Consider the following 27,382-nt stretch of genomic DNA (forward strand, 5'->3'; position numbering starts at 1 on the left):
CACCCAAAGGTGGGTACGTTTCTAAAATGACTCCACAGGAAGAAAAGCATCTATGTTCCAGAGTTGGTTTTTGTTGCTTGCAACCCAGACAGTCAACTCATGGGCACATCAGGGAACTGCACGGAAGCTGCAGACCCAACTATGGATCCAATCAGCAGGTTTCTTGGGCCCTTGGGAGCCCCAAGTGGACTCAGAGTTCAGGACCCCCATCCTGTGGGGTTTCCAGATCGAAGAATCCAGGATTCTAGGATCAGTTATGATAGACCCACTCTCTTGAAGCTTATATGTCTAACCCCGCCCCAAAATTTGTACATACCTTTCCATCTGAACCCTGCCATCTCCATTTCACAGTAGGAAGTATCTGGGGGAATAAATTCCTGTATAGTCCAAAGTAGGTTTTTTGTTGTCTGGCATCTACAGGTATTATAGATTGTGTAGTTAGGGTAATCATCTGATTTATTATCCAAATGTGGACATTTTGAGCATGAAAATGGGCATGTTAATGTTTATGCTGAGACAGGAGGCAAAAATTAGAAGTGTCCCAAGCCAAGCAGGACGTCGTACTTTGGGCAGAATGAATTCCTACCAGATCGCACCTGTTTCATGGACACAGGACGGGCTGCTTCCCAGGGGCCCTGGGCGGGGGGGCCACCTGCTCCCCTGCCTTGTCCACCAGCAGCTTTGGCAGATTCCCCTCCTGCCCCTCTGACCCTGCTGCTCCCTGGAGACACACAGCGCGGCTCTGGGCCAGGTCTTGAATGGCCCGAGGCTGGGGGGACCTGCAGCCAGGGTCACACTCAAACAGGGACTTTGCTCTGGTCTGTTTGCTCTGGTCTGCTCCCTGGTCTGGCAGCAGGCTCTCCAAAAGCTCCCCTCACTCCCTGGCACCCTCACCCCGCTGTTTATCCGGTCAAAGCACAGTGACCCAAGGGGCTGGCCACAGCAAACGTCCCTAGTCCCAGGGCACCCTTCCCTCAGCCAAACCCCACGTCATCTGATAAGTTGGGGCGGGCATGGGTTGAAATTTAACCATCAGCGCTTTGGGTGAGGTTTTACAAAAGAGGTGGGCCGCCCCCACCCCACCGCTCGGCTGTCCTGCCCAAAGTGAGGGCAGAGAGTGGGGAAACCCCCCTCTGGTTCTTGGGTCCCCTGGGAACAGAGGCAAGATGGTCAGGCCCCCAGTGCCGGGCTGGAGTCATCTGAAGTCCTCAGGTCTGTCTCTCCTGGCCAAGCAGGTATGGGGCACCCTCCGTAGCCACTTGCTAAGGCCGGCGCGATGGTGCTCACAGGTTCCCTGTGCATGGAGAAGGAGAAATGACGCTTGTAAGTAGAGCCTCGGGTCTCCCAGATACAGATTCCCACGCTGTGTGTCTCATGTCATGGCGTCTTTCAAAATAGGAGATGGTTGGAGCCAGATGGCTTGGGTTCAGGTTTCTACTCTGTCTTTTCTGTGGGAGACGTGGGCTGTTCCTTAACCTCAGATCCATCAGGAGGGTGAGAGGCTTGGAACAAGGAGGGAGCAAGTGACCACCCTGACCCCCCCAAGACAAGCTGCTATTACTCAATATCCTGCCCTCCCAGAACGAGCCATACCAGCCAGTCATTAGGGCTCCAAGCCCCAGCAGAGAATGTCTCAGTAAATTTGATAAATAGGTCACCAGCCAGTTCCATCCAAAGACTGGCCCAGGTCAGCCTCATCCTGGCGGTGGTGTCCTTGGTTGTCCTGTGACCTTGGACTCGCCCCTCCCTCTCTCTCGACCTCAGGTTCTTACTGTGTCAGATACAAGGCCTGCAGGTACCCCCAAGTTCACCTCTGACGTCAGTATTCCACACATTCCAGGCTAGGACAGTTGGAAGAGCTTGGACTTTGGAGCTTGCCTCCGTGTTGGGCATTGGTGACGCTTGTCAGCAGGGAGAGCTGGCCGATTGCTTCATCTCCCCAAGCCTCAGTTTCCTCATCTGTAAAACAGGATGATGAAATCCCACAGGGGGCCACGTGAAGATAAAATGACTCGAGCAGAAAGCCTGGCACACAGTGGACCCTTAAAAATACTACATTAGTTGCTCAGTCCTGTCTGACTCTTTGTGACCCTCTGGACTCTAGCCCACCAGGCTCCTCTATCCATGGGAGTTTTCAGGCAATACTGGAGTGGGTTACCATTTCCTTCTGCAGGGGATCTTCCCAACCCAGGGATCAAACTCATGTATCCTATGTCTCTTGTATTGCATGTGGATTCTTTACCCACTGAGCCATCAGGGAAGCTCAAACATTCTCACTTTTCCCAATTTTTCCGTGGGTCCACACCTGAGGACGATACCAAAATCCCCATTTCTCTGCTGTCCTTAGTCTCTCCTGGCTTCATACTCCCACCAGCGCTGTGTGATAAGTACCGTCAAGAGCCACCTTTTACAGGTGATGAAACTGAGACTCAGGGAGGTTAGGAAACTTGCCAAGGGACACACAGCCACAGAGTGGTGGGACCAGGGCTTGGATTCAGGTGCCCTGACGCTCTTCATGATCACAAGTACAAAACAGGAGCCAGGTATGAAGACATCTACAGTTAAGTGAAGAAAACCAAGGCATAGGTCGACTTTGTACTGAGCAGTGCTTTAGCTTTTTTGAGAAGCCTTTAGTGTGTTTCTCTGAGCTTGGAGGAAAGTGCCAGAGGCTGAGCTCTACATCAGCCAGAGCAGCTGCCTGTGGGAATCCAGGAGGGAGGGTCTTCCTCTGTGAGCAGACCCTTCTGTATGGTTTGAAACTTGCAGGGTGTCTGGGTGGGGCCTGGCGTTCTGCATCTCTAGCAAGCTGCAGCTGAGCAGGGACCCACCTTGTGTGCGTGCTCAGTCATGTCAGACTCTGCGACCCTGTGGACTGCAGCCCATCAGGCTCCTCTGTCCATGGGATTCTCCAGGCAAGAATCTTGGAGTGGGCTGTCATGCCCTCCTCCAGGGCATCTTCCCGGCCCCCGGACTGGACCTTATGTCTCTTATATCTCCTACATTGACAGGCAGGTTCTTCACCACTAGCGGCCACCTAGGCCAGGAACCCCGCCTTGCATGCTGCGTAACTGAAAGCCTGGGGGTTGCGGGTGCCAAGGCTTCTATTCCAGGCCCTTCTGAGCAGGGTTTTCCGTGGATCCTGGGGCTTTGGTTTCCCGGAGGACACTTGGGTTTCCTGTTCTCTGACACTTGTAGCAACCCCCATGAGTCCACAGTCCTCCACTGCCTGCCTCCCTGGGCTAGGCTGGGCTGGACCCCTGCCCCCCACCTCCCCGGCACAACTCCCTGTGACCGCGCTGTGACAATGACCACAGGTCAGAACGACTCCAAGCAGCCACAAGGCCACGGTGAGCTGCACTCCCTTCAAAAAGAAATCAATCCTGGGCGTGGCCCGGGAGAGGAGATGGAGCGAAGGCCCCGCCTATAGGGGCGGGGTTACGAGGCCCGGCGGTCCCAGGCTCCACGTGGGGCCAGGTTCTCCAGTGCTGGCTCCTCTGGGACCAAGTTTGCAAGTTTCTGCCTCCTCGATCTGAGGCTGAAACGGCGCCCACGCACCATGAGGGTCTCCTCTTCCCTGTCTCTGCCCCCAGTGCACCCCGTCTGGAAGGGTCCAGCCTCCGTGCCAGGGGGCACCCGGCAGTCCCCCATCAACATCCGCTGGAGGGACAGCGTCTACGACCCCCAACTGAAGCCCCTGGGGGTCTCTTACAATGCGGAGGCCTGCCTCTATGTCTGGAACACCGGCTACCTCTTCCAAGTGGAATTTGACGACTCCACGGAGGGGTCAGGTGAGCCTGAGAGGGGGTCTGGGCCCCTTGCTCCTGTGAGTCCTGAGAGTGGGTCACAGCAGAGGGGGAAGGCTGAGGCTGGCGGTGGGGAAGGACAGAACGATGGTCACTCTAAAGCTGGTGATGCTGACCAGCTATGTTGGTGTCACATCCCTGGGGGATGAAATGGAACAATGAGGTCCTCCCCTGGGGGTTACATTCCAGGGGCTGGAAGGAAGAAACTGGGAGCTAATAAAACAAATACATTGCACTCTGAGGAGAAAAGCAGAGTGGGGTGGAGGAGAGAGGCACTGGGGTGGAGGAGAGAGGCACAGAGGTGGGGAGTCTTGGAAGGAGAGGAGGAAGAATTGTGGCCAGGCGTCCAGGGTCTGGGAACCTCATTGGTCCTCGTTCAGAGTGAGACGGGGCAGTGATGTGGCTGACATCCAGCTGCTTCAGGAAGAGGTGGGGAGCAGGGTCGAGCAGGAGGCTGTGTGGAGTGCTGGTGATGGAGGCTTCGGGGCAGGGCTCAGCGTCCTGCCAAGATATCTGGTGACCATCTCACTGAAGCCTCACCGGGACTCCTTACAAGTGTGGGGTGGGGACTCTGTAGGTTTGGGAAGTTTCCTTCCACTTCTGTTTTACTTGGCAAGATTGTCTGTGCTGGAATTTTTTCAGCACCTAGACACATCATCATAAGCCTTGTTTACACTAAACATGTGTTCTCCCTCTGGAGAATTTATGACAGGCAGAGGATGCCCATGTGACAAGCCCCCAGTGAAAACATCGGACATCAAGTCTCCCATGGGCGTCCCTGGTGGGCAGTGCTCCACATGTGTTGTCATAGCTTGTTGCTAGGATTCAGAGCATCCCTTGTCACTCCATAAAGGACCTCCAGACACAGCCTCGCCCTCTGCTGATTTTGCTTGCATCCTTTCTCTGTAATATGTCTTAGCCATGCTTATGATTAGTGTGCCAACTTTTCTCTGCCTTTGTTGGTCTGTTCCAAGTCTAGATTCCCAAGGAGCAACTAAAGTTGACTTTTCAGGTTTAATATGCTTTTTATTAAATTTTTTCTCAGTTTTACGCAGCAACTTTAAAAAACAGACTCTACCTGAGTCCTAGGAGTTGTCCTAGGGAGCCATCAAACCTGTAGACCCCTGACACAGCCCCGAGACCCAAGCCCTCTCCAGGCCAGCCCTCAGTCCGCCTCCTCCCATACGGCCAGTAGTCTTGTTCACTAACCCATCACTCTGGTGAGGATGTGAACTCCACAAGGGCAGGATCACTCCTACTGGACACTGCAGGTGCTCAATAAATTGGAGGGTATACCATGAATGAAAAGTTAAACGTATGAATGAGCCAGGAGGAGGGACTGGTTGGTGAAGAAAGGCCCAGCCTGACCCTCCCCAACTCTGATGGACCGATGCTGCAACAGGGGACGGGAGCCCTTTTTCCCTGTGCCGGGCCCTGTGTGCTTCTCACACATCATGACTCAGTTTCCAAGGTCTCTTTCCTCATCTTGCAGGTGAGACGGAGTCCGTGTGTCCTGGGCACAGTGTCCATGCCTGGGGAAGCTCTCACAGGATCCCTCAGGGAGGCTTCTCATGTAGGGCTCACAAAAACAAGTGATAGGAACCCAACTCCAGCCAATGCAAACTGAAGGATCTTCTTAGGAGGAAAGGCTAGCTCACAGAAGAGAGGGGAAAGTTGGATGTTGGCCAGATCTTAAAAAACACAGAAACCAGACCGCTCAGTGATCTGAGTTAACAGCAGAGAAAGGTTTATTGCAGGGCCTAGCAAGGAGAACAGGGGGCTTATGCCCCTCAAAACCCTGAACACCCTGAAGGATTTCAGTGCAGCATTTTTATTTATTCTTATTGGAGTATAGTTGCTTTACACCGCAACTATAGGTCAGTTTCTACTGTACAGCAAAGTGAATCAGCCATATGTACATATATACACCCTCTTTTTGACACTGAGCAGAGTTTCCTGTCCTATACAGTAGGTTCTCATCGGTCATTGATTTTATACGTGGTGTCCATAGTGTATATATGTCAATCCCCACCTCCCAATTCATCCCACCTCCCCTTCCCCACTTTGGGGTCCATATGTTTGTTCTCTCTGTCTGTGACTCTTTTTCTGCTTTGCAGATAAGATCATCTATGTCATTTTTCTAGATTCCACATATATGCGTGAGTGTACGATATTTGTTTTTCTCTTTCTGACTTACTTCACTCCGTATGACAGTTTCTGGGTCCATCCACCTCTACAAATGGCACTACTTCATTACTTTCTATGACTGAGTAGTATCCCATTGTATACATGTACCAAATCTTCTTTTTCCACTCATTGATCAATAGACATTTAGGTGGCTCAACACAGCATTTTTTTTTTGAAATATATTTTGGAGTGGCTTTTTTTTCTTAGTGCCTTCCATTTTATTTTTTTATAAATTCATTTACTTATTTTAACTGGAGGATAATTGCTGTACAATATTGTGATGATTTTTGCAGTACATCAGCATGAATTGGCACAGGTATGCATGTGTCCCCCGATCCTGAACACGACATCCCACCTCCCTCCCCACCCGATCCCTCTGGATTGTCCCAGAGCACTGGCTTTGGGTGCCCAGCCTAATGCATCATCAGCGCAGCATTTTTAAAGGTCAGGTGAAGGAGAAGTGTCTCAGGGTCTGTGGTCAGCTTGTGCACAATTCTCTGATCGGCTGATGATGATAAACCCTTAGGCTCCAGTAGGTCTGGGAACTGTGTGTTCAATTCAGTTCAGTCAGTTCAGTTGCTCAATTATGTCTGATTCTTTGCAACCCCATGCACTGGAGCACGCCAGGCCTCCCTGTCCATCACCAACTCCCAGAGCCTGCTCAAACTCATGTTCATTGAGTCAGTGATGCCATCCAACCGTCTTACCCTCTATCATCCCCTTCTCCTCCTGCCTTCAGTCTTTCCCAGCATCAGGGTCTTTTCCAATGAGTCAGTTCTTTGCATCAGGTGGCCAAAGTATTGGAGCTTCAGCTTCAGCATCAGTCCCTCCAATGAATATTCAGGACTGATTTCCTTTAGGACTGACTGGTTTGATCTCCTTGCAGTCCAAGGGACTCTCAAGAGTCTTCTCCAACACCACAGTTCAAAAGCATCAATTCTTTGGCGCTCAGCCTTCTTTATGGTATAGCTCTCACATCCATACATGACTACTGGAAAAACCATAGCCTTAACTAGACGGACTTTTGGTGGCAAAGTAACGTCTCTGCTTTTTAATATGCAGTCTAGTCATTGATCCATTGCTTTTCTTGGTCATCACTTTTCTTCTAAGGAGCAAGCGTCTTTTAATTTCATGGCTGCAGTCACCATCTGCAGTGATTTTGGAGCCCAAGAAAATAAAGTCTGCCACTGTTTCCATTGTTCCCCCCATCTATTTGCCATGAAGTGAAGGGACTGGATTCCATGATCTTAGTTTTCTGAATGTTGAGCTTTAAGCCAACTTTTTCACTCTCCTCTTTCACTTTCATCAAGAGGCTCTTTAGTTTTTCTTCACTTTCTGCCATGAGGGTGGTGTTATCTGCATATCTGAGGTTATTAGTATTTCTCCCAGCAATCTTGATTCCAGCTTGTGGTTCATCAAGCCCAGCATTTTGCATGATGTACTCTGCATATAGGTTAAATAAGAAGGGTGACAATACACAGCCTTGATGTACTGCTTTCCCTATTTGGAACCAGTCTGTTGTTCCATGTCCAGTTCTAATTGTTGCTTCCTGACCTGCACACAGATTTCTCAAGAGGCATAAAATATGAAAAACTCCAAAGGTCACTTTGGACTTTTGTGTGTGTATTGTTAAGATACATTTGACAAAATAATTGTGATTCCCCGGGGGAAAGGGGCTGGTGGCTGAGCTTGGCACTCACTCTACCCCCTGGTCCGAAGAGCACCCAACACCATGACTGAGATCCTCACCAAGATCACATGCCAGGGACATGTGAATCCAGAGGAAATCTTGGCACTGTTTCTCGAAGGCGGGAAGGTATGCTGGACAGACAGACATGAAAACATTCCCTTTCACAATCACTCCCATTGGATGAACGACAGCACACCACAGACATGCCGTCGTGGCTGAGTGTCTTCATTCTATGTAAGGAGGAGGCTGGGGGCAGGGCCGGAGGCGTCTGGTTCAAGTCCAATTCCCCCTGATCCTAAAGTCAGCATTGCATCACTGTGTCAGCTGAGTACTGACATGTCCAGGCACGGCTGGTCAGAACCTTGCCTCCCCCAACTCTGCCTTCCTCTGGGCGAATTTGTTCCAGGAGAGGGATTCCCAAATGAGGGATGATGGCGCCTACAAGACGGGCCGCCCCCTGGCAGAGCAGCACAAGGGGCAGCATCTTGATCCCCATGACCACAGCGTCGGCCCCCTGCTGGTGGTCATTACCCAGTTTCAGTCACTCTTGTGGGGTGAGCCTGCCTGATGCAGGAGAGAGCCGAGAGGGGAGGACCCCAGAGGTGCTGGGGAGGAGAGGGGCACACTCCCCAAGGGTCCTGGGAGCCGCCACCTTGAGGTTGAACCTGGGCTGACCCTGGGCCCCCTGATTCTGATCGCTCTCAAATTGAAGGCTCTTGCGCCCTGTTGCAGCCAGGCCTCTGCCTTGACCGGGTCCTGACCCCCGAGTTCTGGCTCCTCTACTACTTCTCAGTCTGGCTTGAAGGGCCCCACCCTGTCCTGCCACAGACCGAAAGAAATATCTGGGTGTCTCTCCCCGGCCATATGAATTAGTTGGATAATTCCCCCTGTGGCCCGTGTCCACACCCGCCAATCTGCTTTCACTTTACTTGTCATTTTCCCCAAAGCCCAGTTTCCTCTGCCTTTCTCTCCTGCTCAATTTCACATGCTGCCCCCGCCCTCCAGCCTTGAGCCCCCTCAGTTCAGACTTGCTGTCTTCTTTGTTCACCTCGAATGGAAATTAGGAGCTGCTTGGAGCAGAGGAAATGGAAAATGCAGCTGAAAGACAGGAAGAGCTCAAAAAAGTTCTGCAGTAAGAAAATGAAAATTGTGAGACACTCCCATGATTTTTTTTTTTTTTAATGCATAGACAGAAAGGGAAAGCCTCGGGGCAGGAAGGGAAGTGAGTGGAAAAGGACATGGTGCAGAAGTGACCATACACAAAATGTTCACACTGGTCAGGCCACGCCAGCAGGTCAACGTATGAGCCCCAGAGACCCAGAGCCGAGGCCAAGGGCTCTGGGCTTCCACGGGGTGAGGGACAGGCATGCTCGAGATCAAGGCCTGCCAGCAACGATGAGCAGCAGATCTGGAGCCAGTGGTTCTTTCCAAGGAATGTGCGACTGAAGGCCAGGGAAGGAAGGCTGCCGGCAGGGAGGAACACAGCGCCGGCTCCAAACAGACTCGAGTCACACCCCACAAGCCCCTCACAGGCCAGGCCCCCGCATCTCAGCTCCTGAGAGATCCTCTTCTTAAGGAGTGACAGCGCCACTTCTACCCAATGGGCAGCGTAGGTGCAGAAAATGGGGTTGAAGGTCAACGGCCAAAGGCCACAGGTAGATCCCACTGCTCCTGGCAGAGATGCCTGTGTTCTCTGAACCAGGTCCTAGCTTACCACCAGCGGTGACTTCTCTACTACCACCAGGTGCATTTGAATGCCTGTTACGTGAGTGTGTGAATCAGGGTACACTTTTCAAGGCATTTAGTTCCACCTGCCCCTGTGCCATCCACATTCCAGGAGGCCAGGGCGGCCCTGCCTCATCCTCTCCATCCCCAGCACTTAGCAGAGGCTGTGGCACATTGGAGGAACTCAGTGAATATTTGTTGAATGAATGAATGATTTTCCCTTTTAATGCTTTGTGGCTGGCCGAGCCCCCTCTAAAGGACACTTTCTTAAAATACATTTATCCCTCAAAGTCTTTAAATGCAGGTTCTATCTTAGGGGTATTAGTGGCTGTTTCCGATGACAGCAAATCTCCACCTTGATGATGAAGATGGTGACCATGATATTAGCAATAACAATGAGGCAATAACAATAGCAGAAGGTGCTCCCACTGCTGGAGCTCCTCCCCGGGCCAGGGGCCAGGCCAAGAAACATTTTGTAAGGACCAGCCATGTTCTGATGGGGAAGGCGTCATCGTCATTGTACAGATGTCAGGTCTGAGGTGCAGAGAGATAAGACCACCATGCAGAGACACGCTGCTTGAAAGCAGGGGCTGTGCTCACGCTTGCCTGGCTTCAGACCCAGAGTCGACGTGCAGTGATCCCAGAGGTTAGGACCCCGAGAGCAACCTGATCCACCATACTTCTGGATTTTGAAATTCTGGGGTGGGGTTGTGCCCCTCGGTGCTGGCCCCAAGCTGTGGCTCCTGCTTACCTAGAAAGAATGACAAAGACCTCCCTGATCCAGAGAACACTTAGAGCATCAGATCATCAGATGTGCTAAGATGTTAAATCCCAGGGGGTCACCAAGAATAGGCTGATTCTCAGTGCCACTGAGTTTATTTGCAGTTCTAAGTATTAGTCGCTCAGTCACATCTAACTCTTTGCAATCCCATAGACTATAGCCCACCAGGCTCCTCTGTCCATGGGATTTTTCCGGGCAAGAATACTGGAGTGGGCAGCCATTCCCTTCTCCAGGCAATCTTCCTGACCCAGGGATTGAACCTGGGTCTCCCACATTACAGGCAGATTCTTTACCATCTGAGCCCTAGGGAAGCCTGGCCACTCTAAGTAGAACATCTCAAACTGATACCTTTGAGTTATTTGCTGTTCTGATTAAATAGGACATCTCAAACTGCTCTCAGGCTTATTTTAAGCCTTAAAACAACTGTGCCTGCCAAACGGCCTGTTTATCCTGGTCAAAGCACCAAAGTACTAATAGATGGCTATTATCAGTGGCTGTTATGAGAACAGAGACGGTAGATCTGGGCTTGGAGTCAGACTCCAACATTGCTGTCCTTGGAGATGCAATTCCCCAACTGTGTGTTGAGCACCTGCACCTGGAGCCTGCAGGGGCAGGGAAGGAGGGGAGAGAAGGTGAGGCAGGACAGCGGATGCATGGCCTCCAGTCTGTGAACAGAGGCGCTGCCAGTGGAGTCTGGGGCTGGCAAACTAAAAGCTTCCTTGTCACAGATTGGGCTCGACTTTTCAACTGTTTTCTGGAAGGGGGTTACTCTGACACTGTCTGTCATTATGAAAAGGCACTAAGATTATTTTATCCAGGGCGGCCGCCAGTTGTTTTAAAACAACCCAGTTGTTTTAAACTGGGTTCCTAATTTTGCTACAAGAAAGGACAAGTGTTCAGCTTGAACTCCGCCATGAAAGCCAAGGGCTGGACCTTCAAGCAGGCCTGGGCTGGGGCCACTGGTGGACCTAGAGAAGGTGACATGGCCCCTGTGAGTTTCAATTTTCTCATCTCAAAACTGGGCCAGTAGTAGCTATTTGCAGGGTCATTATGAGGAACGGTCACTGGGGAAGGTGGGAGTTGTGCACGATGCTTAATGTATAGCAGGCACTTGCAAAGGCTGGCTCACCCATGAATGGCACTCGGAGCACGTGCTGGCTGTCCACCAGGCGTTGACAGGTGGGGGTGCACAGCACCAGGACACAGGAGACGCTGACCATTGAGAACCGATGGGACCCTATCCTCAGTCAGCAGCGTCATCCCATTGCAGAGATGAGTGCTGTGGCTGCCGGCATTGTGTCCTTTGGTGCTTCCAGAAGACTGGGTGTTCTGCTAAGAAGTTTGTATTTAATCCTTGCAGCATCCCTAAGGAGTAGTTGCTAGGATCCTCCCCATTTTACAGGCGTGGAGACTCAGGCTAGGAGCAGTTTGGCAACCGGACCGAGATCACTGCGTTTGGAGGTGATGGTGCCAACACTGACCCAGAGCAAACCCCCGACCACTGCAGCAACAGGACACTGTTCTCTGGTTTTGAAGTAAAGACACCAGTGCCCAGCTCGCGGCTGTCTGTGCCCGTCCATCTACCTTTACGGACATGGTTCCAGAGAAGGAGGGGGAAGAGGGTCGAGCTATAGAAATGGAACACCCGAGCTTGTACCAGAGCGGCTCCTGTACCAGCCGGTGCTGCTTCTCTGCTGAAATGTGCGTGAAGGAGGGAGGCCTGCAGGCATCGCAGTTACAGGCTCCCACTGCACCTCCTCCGGCCGGCCGCGGGGCGCCGCTGCAGCCCAGCCCAGCACCAGCGCTCCTCACACGGTGCTCCGCTCCCGATCCGCACCTGCAGGTCACAGAGCAGGCGATGGGCAGCAGCCCGCGGGGTGTGCCTGGGCCTAGCGGGGGGTGGCCGCCGCCCACGGACAGATGACCAGGTGTCGGGGAGGAGAGGCCCCGCCGCTGACAGGAGCTCATCTTCCCTGTGGCCCGGATTCCAAAGCCGACCTCCGTCCACATCCTCTTCTTTAGACGGCTGCCTCTTTGGGAAGCAGGCAGGAGGGAGGCCCCTTGCGAGAGGCTAGCCTTGGAGGGTTCTGGGGGCAGCTGGATGTGGAGGGCGGGGGAGCAAGCGGGGTGGGGCGGGGGAGCGACCGTGGGCCCGGGGCCCTGGTCCAGGCCTGGCTGGAGGACGACCTTGGGCAAGTCCTCACCTGCCGAAGGAGGGGGCGATGCCCTTGCCCAGCCCCCTTCCCACTCCCCACTCTCTGCTGGTGACCACAGCGGGCAGGGGGTTTTCTACAGGGTGAGTGTTGGCCGGTCTAGCCAAGGCCAGCTCACGGGGCGTTTGTGCCTTGTGCAGTTGGTGTCGCTCTTTCTGGACACCTTGTGTGGTGTCTCCAGAGTCCTCAGTTGTTCAAGCTGGAAGGGACCACTAGGACCACCTAGCTAGGAGTCTTTCCTTCTTTAATCAGTGAAGAGGCCAAGTCCCTGAAAGGTGGCGTGGTGTGTGGTTGCCAGCATCACTGTCACCATCTGGTGACTGTGCGTAAAGAGGCCATCCGGCCAACACGGCTCTTCTCACAGGTGGGACCGCCGAGGCTCCGAGAAGCTGAGCAACTTGCTCGAGGTAACACAGCATCTGCACGCATTAGTGCATATTGGTGAGCCCACGTGTCAGCTGGCCAGGGCTGCCACCTCCCCTGCCATCAGAAATGGCACAAAGATCCCACCACCGGTACTGGTGTAATTTCCTTAGGTGATATTTTGTACCCAAGGCCTGGGTTTGGGTGTCAGACCTGAGGTTGAATCCTACCTCCTGTGGCCAGGATAACCAGAAACCTCTTTGACCTCTCCTAATAAATTGAAAAACTACACAAGAAACTTTCCTGGTGGTCCAGTGGTTAAGACTCCGAGCTTCCACTGCAGGGGGCATGGGTTCGATCCCTGGTCAGGGAACTAGGATCCTGCAAGCTGAGAGGTGCAGCCAAAAAAACAAAAACTGTACAAAACTACGGAAGCCAGTCAGCTCAGGTGTCCTCAGTCCCTGAAAGAAAACACCACCCCTTTGTATTTCCAGCCACAGAAAACCCAGCAAAATCTTGTAATCTGAACCCAACAAATAGGTTCCCTCCGTACAGAAAGGCTTCTCCTGACCCGTGGACTCCGGCTTCATGATTTACTGTGTTTTTACTTACTAGCTTGTGGGGCAAAGAGGTCCTGTGTACATTTCAAGTGAGATAGAATGTGTGTGTTCAGGAGAATTAAGTCATAGACTCTCATGACGAGGTGCCCAGAACGACGTCCTGGAGCTGCATGCTCACTTTCGAGTGAGGACAGATCAAGCGCAGAATCGTGGGCTGAGTCCGTTTTCTGGTTCACAGTTCAGTGCCTTCTGCTACCAACAACTTCAGAGGCAAAAGCATTCAGAAAACACCCTGAGCCCAGTAGCATCTGATGCTTGCAAGAGCATCTGTTGCGTCACTAAATGTTTCCCCTGCTTTTGCTGCATGGAGGAGCTGATACAAGCAACCTCCCCCAACCCCACCCCACGCTCTGCCAGTGTCTTTTCCAGACTCATCCCAGGATCCCAGTGTCCCAGGACGCTCACCTCAAACACAGGTGGGATATCCAGCAGTTACCATTACTTTCTTGCACTTGGTGGTGGAGCTCCGTTAGCAAAGTGCAGCTGGAGACGGCTAAACCCTTTGCATCCAAGCCCTGCCCCACCCCCATGAGCTCATTCAAATGCAGGCTCCCAGCCCCCACCCTGGACCTCTGGGGCCCACATTTCAGGGAAGTTGCCTCCGTGCGGATGCTCAGGGATGAGCCCGCATGCATTAAGGTCACAGCTCTTGGGGAGGCTCTCTGGGGATCTGGAGTGACTTAGACAGTGGTCATCTGGTGAGACTGGACAGAGCAGGGGCTGCCTGGAGATCAGCCCTGGTGGGAAAGTAGCACCTTGTAGCTCAGAATTTGTGTATTTAAACATCTTGCTCATTGCATATTAGCTTATGAAATTATTTGGTGACAGAATTCTGTCTGCTATTATTTCATTCAAAAGACATCTCTCTCTCTCTCTTTTTTAACTAAAGGAAAGTTGAAAAGTCTTGCAGGACTGGCATGCATCTCAGAGACGGTTTTTCTTGCCTTCCTGCTGCCTACCCGACCGCCACCTGGTGGCAGCACTGGACTCTGCATCTCTCCCGGGTTCCCCGTGAGTCACTGGGGACCCGCCGGGGCCAGGTGACATGTGATAGACAAGGGCCACCTTTCAGCAGCACGGATCTCTCAAGAGTGACAGCGTGTGAGCTCAGAGTCGTCAGGGTCACAGCAGCTCCCCAGTGTGACAGGCAGACTAACACCATGTCCACGGCTTCACTTTCCAGGAATCAGCGGTGGCCCCTTGGAAAACCACTACAGACTAAGGCAGTTCCACTTCCACTGGGGAGCAGTGAACGAGTGGGGCTCAGAGCACACGGTGGATGACCGCGTATACCCGGCAGAGGTTCGTAGCAGCTAACACGTGGGGGCTTCCTGAGTGACTTGGTCACCTGAGGTCAGGTGACCAAGCATCCTGGTTGCACAGAAAGGATTTCCTGGGACATGGGACTCGATGCTCAAGCCATTGGCCACCCCATCCATTCACTCTCAGGACTATCCTTAAGGGGGAGAGTAACATTAGCGCTTTCACTGACTAGAAGAAGAGACTGAGGTTCTGAGTGGCGCTGTAACTTGCCAGAGTCAGACAGCTGGGTTTCAGGAGAGAGTCTGTGCCCTTAGCTCAGCCTCACTTGAGGCTGGTCCACTGGGAACAAGCTTCCTGTCCTTAGAGGCATACGAGGCCTTTTACTGAGAATAGAAAATCTTTACGATAGAAACTACCTCCTTAAAACAAAGTGATATTTGGGACACTCCAAAATGGGAGTCAGTAAAGAAAAGGAGCAGAGACAAAGGTCAGGAATTGAGTTTGAGGTGGTAAGTGGGGCCTTATAGATGTCCCCCAATATTTTATTATGAAATTTTTCCAACTTACCCCCTCCAAAAAAAAAAATGAAAGAACTGCGTAGTGAGAAACCGTAAAGTCGCTGGCCATACAGATCCTGTGTTGATATTTGCCAGATTCACATATGCACCCCCATCCACCCACCAACCCCACCCACCAACCACCTGGCTTTCTGATGCATTTCAAGTTCTGGACTGTTTCTGTCGCCATCATTATGGAAGTAATACTACAGAACCAGAGTCCAGTCAGACCAAAACCTGAACATTGCTGTGATCACACAGCCAGAGGTGGCCTCTGGGGACAGTTGATAATTAGGGAGTGACATTATCACTCAAACAATTAGTGATTGTTATAACTGCACACATTTTTACAAATATAACAAAAATGAAGGAATAGCAGCTTGTAACACACCTGCTTTCAGCAAGCCACATTCCTCTTAATAACTGTGTTCCTGCCCCCTTGGTCTTTAATGAGCAGCTATTTCAACAGAGGAATTCCCTGCAATGTGCTTATCTAGGAGCCGGATCAGAGCTTGGGACTCACCAGAGCCTGACTGTCCCTGAGTCAGGTGGGGGGGCTGCGAGGCTGTGCTGGCCATGCCACTGGCCCCTGTTGGAGCAGGCTGTTTCCTGTTGGGTTTGGAAGGCAAGGCCAGCCCCCTATGGCAGGGTCTGAGAAGGAGGTAGGCTGTGGGCGGGGCCCTGAGATTTCTTCTATTTCTGGAAGACCCCACAGGACAGCGGGTAGGGAGTTCCAGGTGAGGCACGGGAGGACAGAGGGAACCCACGCCACCCTAACAGTCCCCAGTTTGTGTGGTCAGGAACAGTGGGACTTGTTGGCAGTGAGGTGCCACCGGATCCCAGCACCCCGGCAAGGCTCCCCATGCCCTCAAGTCTATCAGCTGACTGGGGGAGGGTCTTTCTGACCAGGAGAGGCTGGAGGCTTCTCTGGGCCGAGTCCTCATGGACTCAAGACCTGGGTCAGGGTTCAGAAAGGCCTCCACCACCACATATGCTGCAGCAGGAGATGCCAACACCCAGGCCCCAGCCCGGTTCTCATCACGCAGAACCCAGGGGTCCTGGCTCTGCCTCCTGCTCACCAGTGCCCCAGGAATGCCCATTCCCCCAGCCATTCCCTGCTGATTTAAATCTGATTTAAATCATCTGGTCAGCTGTCATGCCGAGTTCAGACTTAGGAAAGCCAGAGGAAGGTTTGAAGAATAAGAAATTCAGGAGAGGGTGACAGAAAAAGTGCCATTTGGGTGGTGTACTAGCATTAAAAATTATCCACTGTTTATCTGAAACTCAGATTCAACTGAGAGTCCTATGTGTGATCTGGCAACGCTGGTTCAAGGCTGTCCGTGTGTGTGTGCGTGTGTGTGTGTGTATACTTAGTCGCTCAGTCATGTCGGACTCTTTGCCACCCCATGGACTGTAGCCCAGCAGGCTCCTCTGTCCATGGAATTCTCCAGGCAAAAATACTGGAGTGGGTTGCCATGCCTTCCTCCAGGTGGTCTCCCCAACCCAGGGATCGAACCCAGGTCTCCTGTGTTGTAGGCGGATTCTTTACCATCTGAGCCACCAGGGAAGCCTGAGCTGTCTGAGCAGTAGCAAATAATCCAACCACCTGTGTGTTTGACAGAGTTAAAGCAAGCCTCCTTTCTCTCCCCCTGAGAACGAAGGCTCTGCTTTCTGGGGTTTGAGTGAGCTTGGTCTGGGCGAGGTGGCACTAGTGGTTAAGAACCCTCTTACAGGAGACGTAAGAGACACGGGTTTGATCCCTGGGTGGGGAAGATCTGCTGGTGGAGGGCACGGCAACCCACTCCAGTATTCTTGCCTGGAGAACCCCATGGACAGAGGAGCCTGGCAGGCTACAGTCCACAGAGTTGTAAAGAGTCAGACACGACTGAAGCGGCTTAGCACGCATGCACACACACGCACAGGCTGGGCGACCCGGCCTGCAGCCATGAACTCCTGACAACCACACAGAGGACAGCGAGGGTTCGCCTCTGGCCTCTGCTGCCTGGTGATGGGGGACTCTCTCCTCCTGGGTTCCAGCTGCACTTGGTTCACTGGAACGCTGTGAAATACCAGAACTACACGGACGCCGTGATGGGAGTGGACGGCTTGGCGGTGGTGGGCGTATTTTTAAAGGTAAGTGGGCCGGGTGCAGCTATCCTAGTGAGACCTGCTTTCTAGGCGTGGTCTCCTTAGGATGACATGTGCTTGTCACCCTGTCCCCGGCCCTGTCATGTGACCACTCCCTGTGCCACGCTGTGCAGCTGGGGGCCCGCCACGAGGCGCTGCAGGAGCTGGTGGCAGTCTTGCCGGACATAAAGCACAAGGTAAGCTGTGTACTTTGAAATCAGCATAACTGAAAAAGCAAGACTGCTTAGAGTGATGGCTCCTCTGCAAAGAAAAACAAGCAAACAAACCAGCTGGGAGGGAGGAGCAGTGCTGAGGGGGTCTGAGTCCGGTCCTGGGCCTGGGGCTCCCCGGGGCTGATGCCAGCCATCTCCAGCTGGCTCACCCACTTGAACATGTTCCTGCTATTCCCAGGTCCTCCCCGCTCGGTGTAACGGGGTATCCCAATACTCAGCCACTCAGGCAGCATCTTGAAGATTTTTGCCTTGTCTGCCTGCCAGTAGTACTGTTAGTTATGTAGTATTTTTCATGAGATTAATCCACTTCGAAATTTTTAGCTTTGTCCCAGGCAACAACCTCCATTAGTGATAATGTTAGTTTTAAAACCAATTGAAATGAATTCCCAACTATGGCCATTTAAGAATATCCACCAGCAAGCCACCTGGCCTCCTTAGGGTCAGCCTCATCCTGGGAGAAGAGGGAGGTGGGGTGAGAGGATCCCATCCGGCCCAGCCCCCCACGCACCTGGCTGCACCCAGCACAGCCCAACCGCACGGCCTGCAAGTTACGAGCTGAGAGAGGGCTTTGATGGAGAAATGGAAATTCCTATACAACCTGCAGTTTATTTGTTCAGTGCCGAACAAAAGAATTCCGAGAGGGAAGGAGTCACCGCGTGGTCCTTGGCCGTGGGGACAGATGGGGCTCTGACGTGTCTTGACAATGGCCAGAGAGACTCCAGAGGGGAGCTGGGGACCGGCCCTTCCTCGGCCGCTTCTCGGGGGCCGTTTGATCTGTGCGGCACACTCCCCTTGATGTTGGCCTCCTGGGACCAGACCAGCTCGCCCCCCTGCTGCCCATGTGCCAGCTCAGGAACTCGGCAAGGTCGAGGTGCTGGAAGGACCCTCCTCCTCGCTGGTCCGCAGCCAGAGTAAACCTGGACTGTTCCCTGCAGCATCCACCCCCCAGGTGAAAGAAAGAGCTGCTGTGAGGGCTGTATACTAAGGGGGCCGTGCTTCTCCGAAGGCTCTGGGCAAACACACAGGCGAAACGGTGCCAGAGAGGGGAGGGAGGAAACCGCCAGTCCAGTTCTGGTCCCGATGCTTGTCCCAGAGCCTCAGCTTCCTCAGCTGAAAAATAAGATTTAGAAGCTTAGGAGAGAAAGGCCACGCATTGGAGGGCAGGGGCCTGTGCCTCGTGGGTCAGGAGAGTGACAGCTTAAGTCATCTGTCAGTCTGCACTCCCTCCTGGGTTCCCCGGCGTCTGGGTGGACTTTGAACATCGGCAGCAGTAGGGGTCACCTCCGTGAGGTCCAGCTCTGAGGGATGGGGCAGGCCTCCTGTAGCACCTGAGTCCCACTGCTGTCTGGTCACGTGGCTTTGGAAGGTCTTATCTCTCTGTCTTAATCAGTGAAACAAACATAAAGGCTGGTTCTGGAAATCCAAGATGAGAGCCTCAGAGGGCATCTGGCAGGTCAGCACCTTGGGACCAGGGTCTTGGGGGAGGAGGTCTGAGGGGGTTTGTCTGTCCCCCCACACCTGCTGGTAGGACTTTCTGCATTTTGTCCTGTGTGCATATGTGGTCTGTGCCCTTTAAGAACGGAGTAGACAATGTGGGAGAATATCACTCAGCCAGGTAAAGGAATGAAGCACTGACACCCCCAACAGGGATGGACTTTGAACACATCATTCTGAGTGAAAGAAGCCAGATGCAGAACTCCCCAGGTTATGTGATGCCACTTCTAGGAAATGTCCAGGATGGGCAGATCAGGGAGCCTCTGGTGGGGTCAGGGTTAGTGAAAGTGACAGCTTAAGAGTCTTTACTGGGGCTCTTTTTCTCTGGAGTTCTGTTTTGACGAACATGTTCTAGAATTGACTGCGCTGAGGGTTCACACGTCTGTGAACACACAGCCATAGGACTGTGCACTTTAGGTGGGTAGGCGCCACACTACGGGAATTGCATTTCCATGACGCCCTTTAAAAAAGTCGTGACTAGACACTGGTTACAAGCCATCTGCTGTGGCTTTCCTCCGTTAGAAGTGAGCTCCACGACGGCAAGTAGTGGGTCCACCTTGTGTGATCCTGTAGCCCCAGCACCTAAGACGGTGTCAGGTTTACCGTGGTGTTCATCGAATAGCTGAGTGCGCAAGTGATGTGGGATTCCACCTGTCACTAGGAACCTGGAGACAAGTTTCTGTCCATTCTAGAGAGTGGTAAGCAAGCCAATGTGAATTCTGAACACCGGGCTCCCAAGCATGGCATGAGCTGACAGAGCAGCCTGGAGCATTAGGCTGTCCTGGTCCATCAACGCCTCCCCCCCCAACCATGATGAGAAGGAAAATTCTCATATGAGTCAGGGAATCTGGCCAGAGCAGCGTGTCCTCCTGCACATGTGTAATTGCATGGCTCTCATGTCAGGGAGGGCTGCTTTAAAGAGAGGATCAGCTGTCTCAAAAGTGTAATATTTTCTGATGCAGCCACTATGGAAAACAGTCTAGTGGTCCCTGAAAAATCTAAACATGGAGTTACCATGGGGTCCTACGTTTCTGCTTCTGGTATATCCTCAAATCACTAAAAGCAGGGACTTGAAGAGATGTTTGTACACTCGTGTTTATAGCAGCTTTATTAACAGCACAGATGTGGAAGCAACCAGAGTGTCAGTTCGTGATGATGGATACACAGAACATGGTCCATTGGCACAGTGGAATATTACTCGGCAGTAAAAAGTGGGAAATTCTGGAACTTCCCTGGTGGTCCGGTAGTTAAGACTTCAAGCTCCCAATGCAGGGGGCCCAAGTTTGATCCCTGATCAGGGAACTAGATCCCACATGCCACAACAAAGAATTTGCATGCCACAACTAAAGATCCAGCATCTGGTGCAGCTAAATTAAAAAAATAAACAAATATTTTTAAAGGGGGGGATTCTGACACAGGCCCCAACACAGATGGACCTAGAGGACATTGTGCTGAGTGAGATAAGCCAGTCACAAAAGGACAAACCCCATATTATTCCATCTATACAAGATCCCTAGAGGAGTCACATTCATAGAGACAGAAAGTAGATGATGAATGCAAGGGGCTGGGGGAGGGGAGGAGTGCTGGCGGGCGGGGAGGAGAACTGGAGAGGGGAGGAGAGCTACTATGTGATGGGAACAGTTTCAGTCTGAAATGTTGAAAACCTTCCACAGGTGATGGTGGGATGGTTGCACAATGAGGTGAAGGTATTCAACCCCACTGAACTGTGTGTTTTAAATGGTTAAAATGGCACATTTTGTGTTGTGCATGTTATTTGACATCAACCTTGAAGAGTGTGATATTTTCACAGCCAAGGTGTAGAAACATGAGTAGCTTTATTATTTTTTTTTTTTTACATGAGTAGCTTTAAAAGAAAATATGCAAACCTGCGGTGGATACCCCTGCTCAATGCAAAAGGCCACGTTCTCTTGTTACAGTTTCCAAATGTGGCAGCCGCGGCCATGGCCTTTATCCCAGGAATGTGCTCCACTCCAGGCCAGTCACTGAGATGAAGCCAAGCGCGGTGCCCTCTTTCTGGCCTCCTCCACCTGCTTGACAGCCCACGGTCTCCTCCCCCAGGACGCGCGAGCAGCCCTGGGCCCCTTCCAGCCCTCCTGCCTGCTGCCCGCCTGCCGGGACTATTGGACGTACCCAGGCTCCCTGACCACGCCGCCACTGTCCGAGTCGGTCACCTGGATCATCCACAAGAAGCCCATCGAGGTGGCTCAAGACCAGGTCAGGGGCACCTGTATCCGGCGCACGGGACTTCACGGGGATCCCTCTGGTTTGGCAGTTTCACTGAGACAGTGTGAGCGAGCATTGTGCGGTTTCATGCTTTGGTGAATTTTTGATGTCCCTTCACAAGAACAATTTCCAGTTGAAATAGGAGCTCGTGGGGGTTGAACGAAGTTCCCAGTATTGCAGCTCTTCTCCTGACCTAGAAATATTGGTGTGTGAGAGGGAGACAGAGACAGAGAGGGGCAAGAGACAGACAGAGGCGAGAGAAAGAGAGACAGACAGAGACAGAAACAGAGGCAAAGAGACAGAGACAAAGACAAATAGACAGAGATAGAGAAAGGGGCAGAAGGCGTGGATGAAGGGGAACAGAGGTGGGGACAGACAGTTGTGTTCAGCACCTTCTAATCTTAGTGGTCAGCCTCAGGAGTGGCGAGTTTCCCAGATGATAGTCTCTGGGGCAAGGCCAGCACCTGCTCTTTGGTCTCCATTGGGGTAAAGCAGCTTTACAGGACAGAAGTGATATTATCATTGGGACATGGATCCTTGCTCATTCAGGGACCTCTGTGGGTATTTGCAGATGAGTAAATTAGGCAATAAGGGATGTCATAGATGAGTGCTGGAGAGCTGTGAAAGAAGTAGGGTCGCTGTAGGAGAAAAGGAGGATTAGGGTCTGTCCCACTTCTTTGGCCGACAGAACAGTAAGAAATCACACTGTGATAAGAAGTTATAGAATATAAATGCCCAGAGAAAATTCCAGAGGGGTTGTATCAGTCAGCTACTGCTGCAAAATGCCACCTAACAAATCACCCCCAAACTCAACAGCTTAAACAAGCATTTATTTTTCCCTACTCATAGATATCTGGGAGCTAGGACACTGTTTTGGCCAAAGTTGGGTGTTGGGTCAGGCCATGTCTCTCGTAGTTCTTGGACCAGTGGCCACCCAGGGCTGCTTCTCATGGCACAAGATAGCAATGCAAAAGAAAGGCCAACTCACACAGGCATATTTATGGCCTCTGCTTGCATCACAACTGCTCACATCCTGTTGACTAAAGCAAGTTATGATGGCCAGGCTAAGGCCAGAGGGGCAGGGAGGAGGCGAATGTCTATTTGCTGAGCGATGCCCTAAGCTGTCATTCAGAGGTGCACCAAAAAGTTAACCCTGGTTGTCCCAGGGTCACAGGTCTGCAGTGGTTCTTATTTTCTTTCTCTTCCTTTATTAAATATTGTGTGTCTGTGTATATGTGTGTGTGTGTTAGTTGCTCAGTCATGTCTGACTCTTTGTGACCCCGTGGACTGTAGCCCACCAGGCTCCTCTCTCCGTAGAATTTTCCAGGGAAAAATACTGGAGTGGGTAGCCATTCCCTCCTCCAGGGGATCTTCCCGACCCTGGGATCAAACTCTGGTCTCCTGCACTGGCAGGCGAGTTCTTTACAGTCTGAAGCAGTAGATATTACTTATATACTTTTTTCAAGTTGAAGTATCTTTTTCTCCGGGAATTTCCAGAATCTGGAGAATGTCTGTCTAGGGCAGAGTTCTGAGATGACAACTGTGCAGCAGGCATGCTCCTCTCGCCCTGCCCCTACCCAGGACAGACATTTCTAATCGAACACAGCAGCATTCACCACCTCAGTTTCAGTTATGCACTTCCTGAGGGCTCTCGATGAGCACTTGGATGTCCTTCCAGCCTTTCGCTTCTGTAAAACATCCTCTTATTTAAAAGTCATGAGATGGGCCTTCCCTGGTAGTCCAGTGACCAAGACTCCACACTCCCAATGCAGGGCGCCAGGGTTCAATCCCTGTTCAGGGAACTAGATCCCACACGCCACAACTAAAGATCCTGCATGCCACAACAAATATCAAAGATGCAGCATGCCGAAACTAAGACCCAGTGAAGCCAAATTAAAAGAAAAAAAAAAACAACCCTTGAAAGGATGCTGTTGTGTGTGTGTTCAGTGACTTAGTCGTGTCCAACTCTTTGTGACCCCATGGACTGCAACACACCAGTCTTCCCTGAGGTGACGCTATTTGCTTTGAAAGGCTAAAGGTGAGATCTCCAACCTTCCCACAGAATAGAACTGTTCCAGACATGGTTGAAACTGGCCATCCTCACCAACACCCCTCTATTACTCAGCAGATGTGTAGTAAACACTAGTTAGGAGTCAGATGTTACAGCAGGAGAGGGTGGGCAAGTGGCAGGGAGGCGGGGAGGCAACAGCGCAGTGACCATAGTCCCACAGTCTCTGTATGCCGCTGCCTGGCAGGAAAATAGAAATAGTCAATAGTTTTAAGAAATAGAAATAGTCAATAGAAATAGAAATAGTCAATAGTTTTAAGGCAGAGTGGCAAGTATCACACAAAAATGCACGGTGGGGTCAGGCGGCTGGAGAGGCAATATGAGCACCCGTTGGAGGGCAGAGAAGAGCCTGAAAAGACATTGCTGTTCCGCCTCATTGGTTTGGTCATACAGGGCCCCAACTCAGGCTGGGAGGGCCCCGCACAGACAGGACAGGCGCAGGGGCTGGTTCACTCCGTGCCTGCACCCAGCTTACATCGACACCCTCCCTTCCAGCTGGCCGCCTTTCGCTCGCTCCTGTTTTCTGTACCTGGTGAAGAAGAGAAGACGATGGTGAACAACTACCGCCCACTCCAACCCCTGATGAACCGGAAGGTCCGTTCATCCTTCCAGGCCACTCACAAGGGAGCAAGACTCTAAATTCACTCTGTCCACACTAACAGGTAGAACTGACTTTAACAAGAGAAAGTGTTTTCTCTTGTTTCCTGGGCTTCACGGTCTGATCATGTGTAACCTCTGAAATTAAAAAGACAGGAAAAGGTCATGATTTCCGTCAATGTACTTTGCAGTTGCAAGGAAAAGAATTGCTTCAAAGAAGCTTGAGCATCCCAGGGAACGGAAGTCTAGGACGTGGGATCTCTCAGAGGGCTCTCAGCAGTGCCCCGGCCTCAGGGGCGCGCCAGCCCCGCTGACCGAGGTCATCCACCCTGCCCTCTCTCCGGCTCACAGTGTCCTCTCTCCAGACCCCCAGCGCTTGGCAACACACAGCCCGGGACCAGCGTCCCTCCTTCCCAATTCCAAGTTCCTGGTGTGTCAGTGTCCTGGGGCTGCTGACCGATGATGCGACTGGTGATCAACATGCTGTGGGTGCAGGGTACACAGCAGGGCCTACCTTTCTTTCCACAGCACTGAGACTGGAAGTCCAAGATCAGGTGCCAGCTTGGCTGGATTCTCAAAGGGTCTCTCTTGGCTTCTTGTTGTGTCCTGTGTGGGGTGGTTTTTTTTTTTTTGGTGTATGCACACAAGAGAGAATTCTCTCTCTTCCCTTTATTTTTTTAAAAAATATTTATTTTCTTTGTTTGTTTATTTGGCTATGCTGGGTCTTAGTTGCGGCACTCAGGATCTTTGGTTGGGGCATGTGAACCCTTAGTTATGGCACGTGGGATCCAGTTCCCTGACCGGGGATCGAACCTGGGCCCCCTGAATTGGGAGTGTGGAGTCTTAACCGCTGGAATCCCTCTTCCCCTTCAAATAAGGCCACCAACCCTACTGGGTTAGGACCCCACTTGTAGGACCTCACTTAAGCTTACATACCTCCTAGAAACCCCTTAAGTACCCTGCACCCACAGCGTGTTTGTCCCCAGCCACATCATCGGTCACAGCAGCCCCAGGATACTGACACACCAGCAACTTGGAATTGGGAAGGAGGGATTTTGGTCCCGGGCTCTGTGTTGCCAAGGGCTGGGGGTCTGGAGGGGTGAGGACTTAGGGCCTCAACATGTGAATGCAGGGGACACAATTCAGCCCATGACAGTCACACACTGGGCCGGCGGACAGGGGGGTGGCCTTAAAACATAAAACGACAGAAACTTACTGAGTCAGAGCCTGGAGGCCAGGAGCCCAGTTGAAGGAGACAGCAGGGCTGTCTTCAGAGGCTCTAGTGTGCCTCCTGACCTTTTCCAGCTTCCAGGGGCCTCTGCTTCCTCGGCTGGCGGCCCCTCCCCCGTCTTCAAAGCCAAAAGGAGTTTTACAAAGTGTTTGCCTGGGACATGTCGCCATTTAATTGTGGTCGTGCTGCGGGATGTGTCATGACTTTTCACTGTGGGTTTTTTCTTAACTGTGATAAAACGCACATAGCATAACGTTACCATCCCAACCACCCTTGAGTGCACAGTCTGAGGTGCGTTCGCAGTATGGTGCAGCCATCACCACCGTCGGCCTCCAGAACTTTCTTACCTTCTTCAACTGAAATTCTGTCCCCACTAAACAGTAACTCCCCATTGCACCCCCCCCCACCCTAATCCCTGGTACCTATCGTCCTACTTTCTGTCTCTAAGGTTTTTAAAAAATACTAATTTATCTGCCTGTGCCAGGTCCTAGTTGTGGCACACGGGGTCTTTAGTTGCAGCCTGTGAACTCTTAGCTGTGGCACATGGGGTCTAGTTCCCTGCCCAGGGTTCGAACCCAGGCCCTCTGCATTGGGAGCAGAGCCACTGGAGCATCAGGGAAGTCCCCGCTGGTAAGATTTTGATCGCTATATGAACCAAACATAAATGGAATCACGCAATATTTGTCTTTTTGTGTCTGGCTTATTTCACTGAGCATCATGTCCTCAAGATTCATCATATGGTGGCAGGTGTGGGAATTTCCTCCCTTTTTAAGGCTGAATGACTTAAAATTCGCTAGCATGACTGAGTGACTGAACTGAACTGAATATCCTAGCTGATAATGGTATTTTTATTTTTTGTAGCATCACACACATTCCCCTCTGGTAGAGATGAAGCTCCACAAAAAACTTCGTGTCATCTTCCAGCTTTACCTGACTCTCAGGTAAACACTGAAAAACAGCCCAGTCCAGAAGGCAAACATTCATCCACCTAGCAAGGTGCAGTGATACCCTCCATTTCATCTGGGCAGATAAAGAATAAATAGACTCATCACAGTCCATGAATAGCATCTAAGATCAAGGAGAACCTATATTATGGATGTGGTGTGTTTTGGCAGAGGTTCAGAGTTTTCCCCCAATCACAGAACTTCCTACGGTGTCAACAATTTATAGTCTGGCCCTGGGCTATTCCGTGTTCTGGCACCCACTAGAGAGAAAACAGTCCTGAACTTCCTTATACACATTTTCCCTGAAAAAGTGCAGCCACTCGCCAGCACCCATCGAATGACAGTGCTGAGCAAAGGCAGCGCAGCAAGCTTACCATCAGTTTGTGTGGGATGCGGTCACTTTTCAGCACAAAGCAGGACAGTTTGGGTGCATTGGTCACAGGCTTGAGTGCAGCTGCCTTGGCTGGTGCAGAGTATTGGGTGTGGGTGACTCCAAGGCTGCAGACCTGAGGGATCTAGGAGGGAAGGGGATATTTTAAAGTTTGGTTTGGACTCCAAATTGTTTCTTGTCTTTTGGGAAATTGTAGCCATCCTTGAGTCTCTAGCCCATCAGATTTTCCTGTGGTCGCCAGAACAAGTGGCCACAGATCAGGGCCCTCCTGCCTGCCTCTTGAAAGGGCCCTCTGGGGACACTGGGCCCACCCAGATGCCAGGATCATTCCCGCCTAGAGATGCTTAACCCAATCATACCCGCGGAGTCCCTCTGCTGGTTAAGGCCACACGTCCACAGGTCACTGGATCAGAATGTGGACATGCTCTCTGATTGTGGAGTGTTCCAGAACTCTACCATCCTCCAGGGAAGCCCTTGGATACACGTAGCCACTGAGCGCATAGAATGTGTTCTGTGTGACTGAGAACTGATTTTTTTTGGCTGTGCTGGGTCTTCATTGCTGCGTTTGGGCTTTTCTCTAGTTGCTACAAGCGGGGCTGCTCTCCAGTTGCAGTATTCGGCCTTCTCCTTGTGGTGGCTTCTCTTGTTGTGGCTCTCGGACTCTAAAGCACAGGCTCAGTAGTTGTGGCTCGCGGGCTTAGTTGCCCCATAGCATGTGGGATCTTCCCAGGCCAGGGATTGAACCCGTGTTTCCCTGCATTGGCAGGCAGATTCTTAACCACTGGACCACCAGGGAAGTCCCAAGGGACTGAGTTTTAATTGTACGTAAGTTTAATCAATGAGAATTGAAA

At 51.8% G+C, this 27,382-nt stretch overlaps 1 protein-coding gene and 1 long non-coding RNA gene across 5 annotated transcripts; one reads left to right on the forward strand and one right to left on the reverse strand.

The window, feature by feature from the left end:
• CA5A (carbonic anhydrase 5A) lies at positions 1 to 26,172 on the forward strand. 4 transcript variants are annotated; one of them, XM_043435783.1, is made up of 8 exons: positions 1 to 1,323; positions 3,591 to 3,788; positions 14,566 to 14,684; positions 17,240 to 17,335; positions 17,464 to 17,526; positions 20,994 to 21,051; positions 21,136 to 21,291; positions 23,864 to 23,998. In XM_043435783.1, exons 1-8 carry the CDS (start codon positions 1,167 to 1,169, stop codon positions 23,902 to 23,904), a joined length of 888 nt encoding a protein of 295 aa, XP_043291718.1. In that variant the 5' UTR covers positions 1 to 1,166; the 3' UTR covers positions 23,905 to 23,998. The 4 variants fall into 4 exon arrangements, with proteins under 4 accessions (XP_043291718.1, XP_043291717.1, XP_043291716.1 ...); XM_043435781.1 differs by lacking the exon at positions 20,994 to 21,051 and adding an exon at positions 26,058 to 26,172 and having other exon boundaries at positions 4 to 1,323; positions 23,864 to 24,030; XM_043435782.1 differs by lacking the exon at positions 20,994 to 21,051 and having other exon boundaries at positions 21,136 to 21,364; positions 23,864 to 23,984.
• On the reverse strand, positions 23,765 to 25,720 carry LOC122420562. The gene is made up of 3 exons (XR_006263320.1): positions 25,182 to 25,720; positions 24,480 to 24,571; positions 23,765 to 23,897 (listed from the first exon to the last, which is right to left on the reverse strand). It is a non-coding gene; the product is annotated as an uncharacterized LOC122420562 (long non-coding RNA).
• Positions 26,173 to 27,382: the final 1,210 nt, after the last annotated feature.

Source organism: Cervus canadensis, chromosome 18, assembly GCF_019320065.1.
Source record: "Cervus canadensis isolate Bull #8, Minnesota chromosome 18, ASM1932006v1, whole genome shotgun sequence".
Lineage (NCBI taxonomy): Eukaryota > Metazoa > Chordata > Mammalia > Artiodactyla > Cervidae > Cervus > Cervus canadensis.

Coding starts and splice junctions, on each gene's coding strand:
- CA5A (XM_043435781.1), top strand. CDS start 1,167: ATGGTCAGGCCCCCAGTGCCGGGCTGGAGTCATCTGAAGTCCTCAGGT. Junction 14,685..17,239: donor ACCGCGTATACCCGGCAGAG/GTTCGTAGCAGC, acceptor CCTGGGTTCCAG/CTGCACTTGGTTCACTGGAA. Junction 17,336..17,463: donor TGGTGGGCGTATTTTTAAAG/GTAAGTGGGCCG, acceptor CACGCTGTGCAG/CTGGGGGCCCGCCACGAGGC.